Here is a 9,663-nt window from a genome sequence, read left to right as displayed (position 1 = left end):
TGGCCATGCTGCTGTGACAGCGGCTGTGTGGGGATGAATTCTTTGAGAAAGTGATAGTTCAGTGGTTAGGTTGAGTGGGAATCCACTTATTCGTTAAATAAATATTCAATATAACTATTCAAAAAAGATATAAAACAGTGGTTTAAAAACCTGTAAACCTGAGAAAAGACCAAAACTGTTATAATTTACCTTTTACCTGTATGCCTTGTGTATATTTTAAGATAAGTGGATCTGCCTTGCCGTGACAATTTTGCATTGTTAGCAGCATGGAATTCCAGAAGCACTGGGTTACCAGAATACAATTGAATCCATGCAACACTAAAAATTAGACTCAACAAGCTGAAAGTTTCCCAAATTGCTCTCCAGGCATAGTACAGTACAGAACAGTACAGAACTGTACTGGAAATACATAACATATACATCAATTTATCTTTGGGCATGGCAAGGTTTCAATTTCTTTCACCTCAAACAGCACTGTGCATTCCGTTATCTTTTCTATGTCAAAAAATAGTCCTGGAGGAGGAGAACTTTGCATACTTTAATTGTCTCTGAGGTTTTTTTTCCACTTCTGCAATCCTTATAAAGGGGTTAGCACTTCAAGTTCCTAAAACCAGGTAATGTCACCTTTCCATACTTGTGAATGGTGTCCATATCTCCACGGTTAAGCTTCATCACTAAATTCTTCTCGTACATTAAAGGGTGGTATCCCCCAACTGTACAAGCACGGTCATTGTACCGATCATAATAGTAGCACAGGTCACTTTGGCGAGTGGATGGCAAAAACTCATACACATTGACTTCATCACAGAGATTCATCATCAGCAATATTCCTAAGGAGAGAGACAGAGTCAGAGCCATTACTAATAGCTCACCATAAAAATTATACAAATGTGCTGTACCAGTCCATTTCTCCCAATAGTATTAGTCAGAAGCATACAATGAACTGGAGTCTTCCTTTTACTTTCTTAAATTGGTTAAAAAAAATTTGGCTGACTATAAATGAATGCAAATCAAAGATGTTCCTTTAGCAGAAAATAATAAGCTTTGCTTCAGTTCCTTGCTGCTCACTTAGCCTCCAAAATCAAGGAATGGAATCCCTGTGTAACCTCTGCATCACTCTAGTCAAAGCTTACACAGGGCTGAGAATGGTCTCCCTGCTCCCATGTGACAGTGCTGGACCAATTGCCAAACACAAACTCTGTCACATGACAAGGGTATTGTATATGTCCCCCAGGGGTAAACTAGCCAAACAAACCAACCCCCCCAACTCCAACCCCTTTTTAATTCACTGACACAACACCAGTATTGGATTTTGTGGCCACAGCAGCTATTGCATTAAATACAAAGCCAGAAAGCAACCTTAACAAAATAATCAAAACCAGGATTAAGGTCCTTGAAGGTCATCCCACGAAAAACCAAGCAGTATCTGCATCCTAGGCCCCTAGCCGCCCCACACTGCCTCAGGAACATTGCACTATAACTGCAGATACCAAATGACCCGCTACTACAGGGATGCCCTATCTGGGACATCTACACACCCTCAATCAAACGTCAACCACATATGTTGCTCTTTAAGGACCCTAATACCCGGCCTGGCTGCAGTGACAAAAGTAAAACACATGAAGAAAACATACCAAAATACAAAAAAGGATAGTCAACGTATTAAAGAGGATAATACAATAAGTACAGTCAACAGATTAAGAGGGAGGGAGAGTGGGTCGCTGCTTCAATGCTGCTGACTCCATCTGGATCTGGAACCTTCTTTCCTCAGGGATCCACCTATCACTCCTCCTCTTAGCACCCAGACCAATCAGGTAAGTGTCCCTCCTTCACCTCCTTTATTTATAAAACAAATTAACCCTCATAGCCCCCTTTCACCTTTCCAAACCCAGTCATCCAGGCTGTACACAGATGCCTCCGTCTGCTGTTCCAGGCCTGGCTTGAAAGGAAAAGAAGTGAGTCGCATGCTCTGCAATACCTGGAAGTGTTGGGGAAATCCCTGAAATTAATGGATGAACAGAATGGCAGGGGAGCAACTTAGAGGTGCATATATGCTGCTGGGGAGGGGGTCATTGAGCAAACACATTCACATACCATAATCATTTGTAGATTTCCTGTTTGAGTGACAGCTCTCAAATTTCACTTTCCCCTCAGTTTTTAAACTGATCAAAATGTTTACAAGAGCAAAGGTAATCATCCCAATGAGGTCACAGACAGCAAAATAAATCTTGACAGGGGTTCCATCCAAAGCTAACATGGCTGGACAATACCATAACTTTTTTGTTGTTACAGAAGGGAACACTTATTTCATTTCTGAGTTTTGATGGTACACAAAGTTATGATACTGTTCAACCAGGAACTGATGCTAGTAACCCATGACTGATAGCAAAATATATAGCAAATGACTGTAACCCTGCAGCTAATACTTTGTTGTAACAAAGGAGTGTGATGATATGCACAGTCTTCATTTTTACCCACATAAATGTTCCACTGTATTCTAAAAGGGTGATGGTCAGCCCGGCCTCCAGAACCAATAAAGTTCCACCTCCCATTAATAATTAAGTAATAGTTCTTTGTATATGTAGTTTGCCATGGCAGGTTGTTTGAGAATTTGGTACATAGTGATGTTCTCAGATCCAATATATAATTCACAGTTGAATCTAGAACAATTAGTTATCTCTCAACCTAAACTACTATCACTGCTATGGTAACAGGAAAACAGTAGAAAGGCTAATGGGATTGTATATTTTTTACAACAGTATATTGTTTACTTCAGTGAATAGCTGTCAGAACACATTGAAAACCAGACACGCATAAGGTGCTAGTTAAAAATATTTTATCAAGAAAAGAGTCCACAGGAGCAAGCAAAAATCATAAAGAGGAACAAGTCAAGGTCAGGAGCCGGAGTGGGTAGTCGTACAAGTCAGGTCAGAACACGGAGATCAGCATTGTCAGGAACAAGCCAGGCGCAGGAACCAGAGGAGAACATCAGATAGGATCAGGTCATACACAGAATCAGAACACTCAGAGCAGCAGGAATGCACTAGCAGATAAGACCACACAAGGGCAAGGTCAGACTGGACTGAGTGGTTTATATAGTGAGTGGGGTGACATCATCACTCAAAGACAGGAAACTCCCATCTGGCTCTCTCAGATGATGCTCTCCTGTTTGGCCATAAGAGGGAGCCTGGGAGTAGTGAGCAACGTTCCAGAGTCTGCTCAGGCAAAGGAGGAATCACAGGTGGATAAATGGCAGCCAAGCCAGAATGCTGCAAACCAGTTAAGTCAGGGTGGAAGCCAGACAATAGCCTCATGCCCATTCAAGGTACTTACCAAGTGATCCTGAAGATGGTGGATTTGGTTGGATATTTTCTGGTGAATTCTCCTGTATTATATTCCACAGCTGCCAGCTGTTTTTTGGATTCAGTATGTAAAATGGCTGATTAGGGTTTTGCTTGCGATATTTACTGTAGCGTTCAAAAAATTTAAATTCCGGCTTCTTATACCACTGAGTAAAGAAACAATAGAGACAAAGAATAAGACAGGGAAGTACATTAACAGAAACCAAAATATAGGGGTCTATTCACGAAGCTGCCGAAGGATCTAGCCGTAGCTTCGGCCGATCCTTCGGCTAGCTTCAGCCCCAGGACCCCTTCGGTTCAGTAGAACCGAAGGGCTGCTGTACGGGCTATTCACTATAGCCCGTACAGCTCCCGAACGTGGCCGAGCGGCTCAGTCGAGCCGAACTCAGAGGGCGGGTACAATGCTAGTTTACTATTGGCTATTGCAAATTGAAATAGCCAATAGGAATCTAGCAATGCATTCCAATGGGCAAACATAAGTATATATATATTTTTTTTCTATTCTGACACGGCTCCGTGTCAGAATAAAGAAAAAAAAAGAAAAAGCAGTGTTTCTCTCCTGGGCGGCGGGGAGCGGGAGGCTCCCAGAGCGCCCAGGAGAGTTTCTTTTTTTTGCTTTTTTTTTTACGGCAGCAGAGCCGCCGGACAATAGAAAACTATTGGTCAATTTTCATGGTATGTTTAACAAATGCAGCAGAAATAAACAGAAACTCCTCATTCCTTTTTCAGGTGTCTTACTTCAAAACTTCTATCTCATGATTTTGGTTATTTCTTCATGTTTGTCTTCCACGTGGCAACCTGCTTGTATATGATATCATTCATCATACAGCCCATTACAAATTTCAACTGTATGTAAAAGAACAGTAAACATTCGGGATGGGATTGAATCTGATTTCTGGATGCATACCATTAAGTGGTGTCCATTAATACAGTAATACCTCAGTTCACAAATGCTTCTGTTCGCGAACAATTCGGTTTGTGAACAGAAAGTTCGGCAAAATTTTGCTTCAGTTCGCGAACTCCACATCGGGTGACGAACACATGGTCATCTCTGCTCTGACACATGGTCATGGCTTCCTCTTCTCGAAATTGCGGTCGCAGACAGACATGTGCACACATGCTGTGAAGCTTTTTTGTGTGCCTTTTAGCGCATACAGTACTGTACAGTATTATTCAATCCAGCATGGCTCCAAAGAAAGTGCAGAGCAGTAATGAAGGTGAATAGAATGTTCAGAACGGATTAACCTTATTTACATTGAACCTTATGGGAAAATTTTATTCTGTTCGCAACCAAAATCGTTTCGCGACCACGTTCGTAGGGGTCAGAACGGATTAACCTTATTTACAATGAACCTCATGGGGAAATTTGATTCGGTTTGCGACCAATTTGGTTCATGACCGGAATTGTGGAACAAATTAAGTTTGTGAACCGAGGTACTACTGCATATCAGTGCCATTGGTGTAAATGAATGCAAGTAGATATCCTTCTAAGAAACCCCTAAATAAGGGAAGATAGCATGATCTCTACATATATCCATGTATATATCTGTATAAAAACTCCAGCTCTCTAATTTTTAAAACCTGCATGATTTAAAGCCCAACATTTTCTCACCTGATATACATTTTGTTCATATGCTGCTGGATCCCACATAATCAATATCCCACTTTTATAAATAGGATCATCCAAAAATGTATAACTAGGAAGTGCAACAATCTGCAAAAAGGATGAAAAGTTAGTAAAGTGGGATTTATTACAACATATTCATATCACTATTACAGCAGTTGTCCTTTTGGTTGTACTTCGTTCTATCCAACAAGACATATTTTAATTTGAGTTTAATTAGTAGACATGTAACCCCATAAAAATGTTTCGTTTTGGATGAATAATTCAGATTTCATTTCTTTCATTTTTCAGATTTAGAATCCAATATTCAATTTGGTTAATTATTCGGATTCCGTATCCGTTCGAATTTTCATTTCCGAACAATCAACAATAGGAAGTTTCATGACCGTGCCTGTAATGCAACCCCCAGCAGCCACAAAAGTCATGATTGGCCAGAGAACAGTCACATATCCAATTTAGTTTCGTTTTGAATGAAATTCGGACTGATCCGAACTACTGTTACAGGAACATTCAGATGCGTTCAAATTCAGAATTGCGGAAGCATTCGAATGTTTGAATTTAAGTAAATTTGTTTGCATATCCATGCGCAACTAAACAAGATTTAATTTCTAATAAATTAGCACATTAAAGGGGGTTTCTAATTTAAAAATTAATCAAGTTAGGTATAACACTGAACTTCAGGTCAATATTTTTTTAAAAAAGGTTAATGAAGTTATGTATTTTAAAAGGTATGTTCAAATTTAGCAATCATAAAAACGGAACAACTGAACAATAACTAAGTTTGCCTTAAAGTAGAACTATGGGTTAGAGCTTTTCCCCATAGTTCCCCTTAGGGTAACAGGAGGACACAAACTAGCATCCTCCCGTCACCCTGAGCTCAGTATACCGCGAGCTACAGCTCGCGGTATACTGAGACACCGCAGCTGAAACGGATCCCGACAATTATGTCTGGATTCGCCCAGCTGCGTGAGTGACAGCTGGCTCTGCCTATGTAGAGGCAGAGCCAGCTGTACCCACCCCCTCCCCCGTCCGTTCCGCCAGTCAGCGCTGGAGGATTGGAGCGGGGGGCACATGCTATGTGTTCGCTCACTTCCCGATCTACTGAGCCGACCTGTGACAGTTTCATTGTCACAGGTCGGCTAGAACTATGAGGATGAGTGAAAAGCACTCACCTCATAGTTCTCCTTTAATTTCAACTTCCTCTATTCCCCTGCATAACAGCACTTACACAAAGAGGAATGAGCAGAAGTGTCTGCCAAAAGGCCCCTTTACACTGCACGAGGTTGTCAGTCTAACACCAGAAGCATTGATACAGGAGAGAGCGCAGACATTATCTCATAAGTGTGCTTGTGCTCTTTTGTTGTCCAATCAGCAGGTTGGGGCAAGCAATGTACACCACTTTATTCCGTAAATGTAACAGATAAAGAGTGTTACCCTCCACTATGCTGCTTGGCGAGGGTGCTTGGATCAAAAAACTGACTCAACATTTCCATAGAATGGCTGGATCATGTCTAGACATTTCAAATGGGGATGTCGTCGTTAGCCAGAGTTTAGCTTTAATCAAAACCAATGTGAGTCACCAAAATTAAAGTGAAGCTTTACAAGTCTTATTCCATACTGGGCAAAATAACAGGTTTATACTTTCGAGAGGGACCCTACACAAGCTGTACTTACTTTTCCTGCTCTCCTCTATTACCACCCACCAGACCACCTAAGGTTCCTGCATACATTTGAATTTGCACATCACAGGCTTGGCACTTGGTCAGCTCTGCTCACCATCCATGATAGCATTTGCTTTTAGTTATTGGCCACTCATCTGCATTTTGGATAGCTATGGGAAGTGTCCTGTGTTCCCTCAAACCAAAGGTACTGGGTATTTCTTGGATGGTCTAGAAGTGAGGGAGCACAGGGATGGTAAATATTGGCTAATTATGGTCCCTAATCTTACCTGTTACTTTGCCTAGTATAGGCAATCACAGGTTCACATTGATAATAAAATTTACATTTTTGAAATGTCATACATAATATGTGTCAAATCAGAGTGCAGAAAAAGAAGCAACGCACAAATTGATGTTATGCTGAAAAAAGCTAAGAAAATAATTCATGCACCATACTCAGGAGCTCAGGGGTTCTTAATCAAGGAATCCATATAACTTGGGGTTATGGGATCCAAACAATGTGGGTATGAGATTGGATCCCTGAATAAACGTTTTTACGAACGTATTCCATGAACGCACACTGTCTGAGTTTGGGGCAATAGTTTGTACGCATGCACAAGTTTAGTGCCCATTCACACCAATTGTGATGCGTTCCAGAGCGGCAGCTGCTGGAACGCACAGCAATCGTTCACAAAACTTCCCCCTTTGTTCTGGGACGGGAGGGGGCGTGACGGTGCAATTAAGTCAATGGCAGACGCGTGGTGGGGCATGGCTGCGGTGCCATTGACTTAAATGCACTGACATGCCCCCTCCCGCCCCAGGACGAAGGGGGAAGTTTTGTGAGAGATTGCTGTGCGTTCCAGGAGCTGGTGTGCTGGAACACACCACAAATGGTGTAAATCGGCCCTTACAAATGTACCTATATATCCAATGTACAGACACATACAGATATTCCCAGGCAAGGAAATACACTTGAATTGTATGTGTATGGTCCCACATATGCATGAGGCCTAATGTTGTGCACCAAATAAATCTGGCTATTAAAAAAAAAATAACTGGGTAAGAACACTATCATTGTGTTAGTATCTATGTTTAAAACATACAGAGCTGTTCACAAAAGGGTGAAGAGTTTGGAGAAGGCAGGAAAAGTGAACAATCTAGGACAACATAGCTGAACTGGAAAAATTCTCAAATTTATCTATGCTTTCCTAGATTTTTAACATCTCCTGCCTTCTTCAAACTCCTCACCCTTTTGTGGCTAGCCCTGATAAATGTAATGTACAGTGCTGTGTATATATACAGTATATATAACAAATATGTACATCATTTTATTAATGTTTACAAATGTTCAAATATTCATAAAGGGTTGCTCTTCTATTCACCTGTGAATTCATGAGACGAATTGTAGTTTTTGATCCAACATCAATCTCAAATCCTTTAGTAGGAGCCTTGTTGAATCTTAGAACAGCTTCATGGGAGTCTGTATGCATCAAAGGAAACATGATTAGTAAATCTACAGTATATGGCAGCTTTATATTAGACATTTAAAAAGCAACTAGAAAAACAAACAAAATGTCTGTTCCGGATATAAAGTGGCAAGGTACCATGCACATCTGTAGCGCTGTGAAAAAGTTAAATCTTCCTATCTCAAGTTCATAATTATATGTATATAATTAGGGCTGTTACTGATTCAAATTTTCGTGTTCGGTTAATCCATCGATTAATTTCGATTAATTATAACGCACATACAGATCCAACTACATTGGCCTATACACATACAGTACAGCAATGAAGTAATAAAATGGACTAGGATCACACTAATCCAGGACGTTATTAATCTCACGTGCCCCACTCAATATGGCCGCCGCTTGAGTGGGGCAACTCAGAATAATAACATGCTGGATTAGGGTGATCCTAGCTCATTTTATTACTTCATTGCAGTGCTGTATGTGTATAGGCCAATGCCTTGGCTGGCGCTCGTGCAGAAAGTTTCTTGGGAAAACTCACCGGCCCAAGAACGTTCAGGAAGCGACATAGAATATAACATCTGCTGTGCTTGTAAATACCTGAAGATATAACACTGATATACATTGCGACATTTCCAGGTATTTAGGCAAATTCATATTAATTAATGCGGCATTTGCTCCAGACCTGCAGGGCCAATCAGAGACTTGGAGCCCCATAAACTTGGAGCCCAAGTGGCTCCGTCGGCTAATGAAGGGAAGGGGGGAGGAGTCCGGTGACATCACTGACATCGACATCACAGGACTCCGGTGACTTCGATGTCTGTGACATCACCGGATCTCTGACGGGACACCCGGAAGCCGGCGGAGAGGTGAGTATTTTCATTAGCGATCAAAAAAAATGTAATCGATCAAAAAGATTGACGAATAATCGAGAAATTAATTGTTAATTTCCGCAGCCCTATATATAATACATAATGCATATTCCTACAAAGGAACCCTTTCCATGGAAACATATAGGGGTCTTTTCACAAAGCTGCCGAAGGCGGCCGTGTGAATAACCGACCCGAAGTGAAGTGAGCCGAACATGGGTTCGGGTCGGCCGACCTGAAGTGCAGAAGGAGTTCCACTCAGCTGATCCAACACCTGGATTGGCTGAGCCGAACTTCCGGCAGGCAACTCGCTGCTGTTCGGCCTATTCTCATAGCTGAGCGGCATTCGGCTCGGCTATTCTGCTCGGTACCTCTGTGGTACCGAGCAGAATAGAAAGACAGTTTAAAAAAAGTGGAAAAAAAATAGAAAATGATTGGGCGGAGCTAGCAGTGACAGCTAGCTCCGCCCAACTGTTTTCTATTGGCCTGGGACCAGCTGTCATTACAATGTCGAGCCGAGGCATATACCTTCGGCTCGACTGAGCCGCTCGGCCAACTTCGGGAGCTGTACGGGCTATAGTATGGAACCGAAGGGGTCCTGGGGCCGAAGGATAAGCCAAAGCTACGGCTAGATCCTTCGGCAGCTTAGTGAGTAGACCCCTTAGCCCCAGATTGGGGGTGAAG

General features: G+C 41.8%; 1 protein-coding gene across 1 annotated transcript in view; it reads right to left on the bottom strand.

The window, feature by feature from the left end:
• Window positions 1–588: 588 nt before the first annotated feature.
• The window catches only part of ST6GAL1 (ST6 beta-galactoside alpha-2,6-sialyltransferase 1), a 12,170-nt gene continuing 3,095 nt past the window's right edge, over window positions 589–9,663 (bottom strand). Inside the window, exons 2-5 of the mRNA XM_018554797.1 lie at window positions 8,027–8,124; window positions 4,975–5,076; window positions 3,334–3,508; window positions 589–830 (exon numbers count right to left, since the gene is read on the bottom strand). Coding sequence (XP_018410299.1) covers window positions 589–830; window positions 3,334–3,508; window positions 4,975–5,076; window positions 8,027–8,124 — 617 coding nt within the window. The remainder of the gene's footprint in view (window positions 831–3,333; window positions 3,509–4,974; window positions 5,077–8,026; window positions 8,125–9,663) is intronic.

Source organism: Nanorana parkeri, unplaced genomic scaffold (assembly GCF_000935625.1).
Source record: "Nanorana parkeri isolate BGI_ZX_2015 unplaced genomic scaffold, ASM93562v1 scaffold174, whole genome shotgun sequence".
In the NCBI taxonomy this organism is placed as follows: Eukaryota; Metazoa; Chordata; class Amphibia; order Anura; family Dicroglossidae; genus Nanorana; species Nanorana parkeri.
This window is presented reverse-complemented; position numbering and strand designations above follow the sequence as displayed.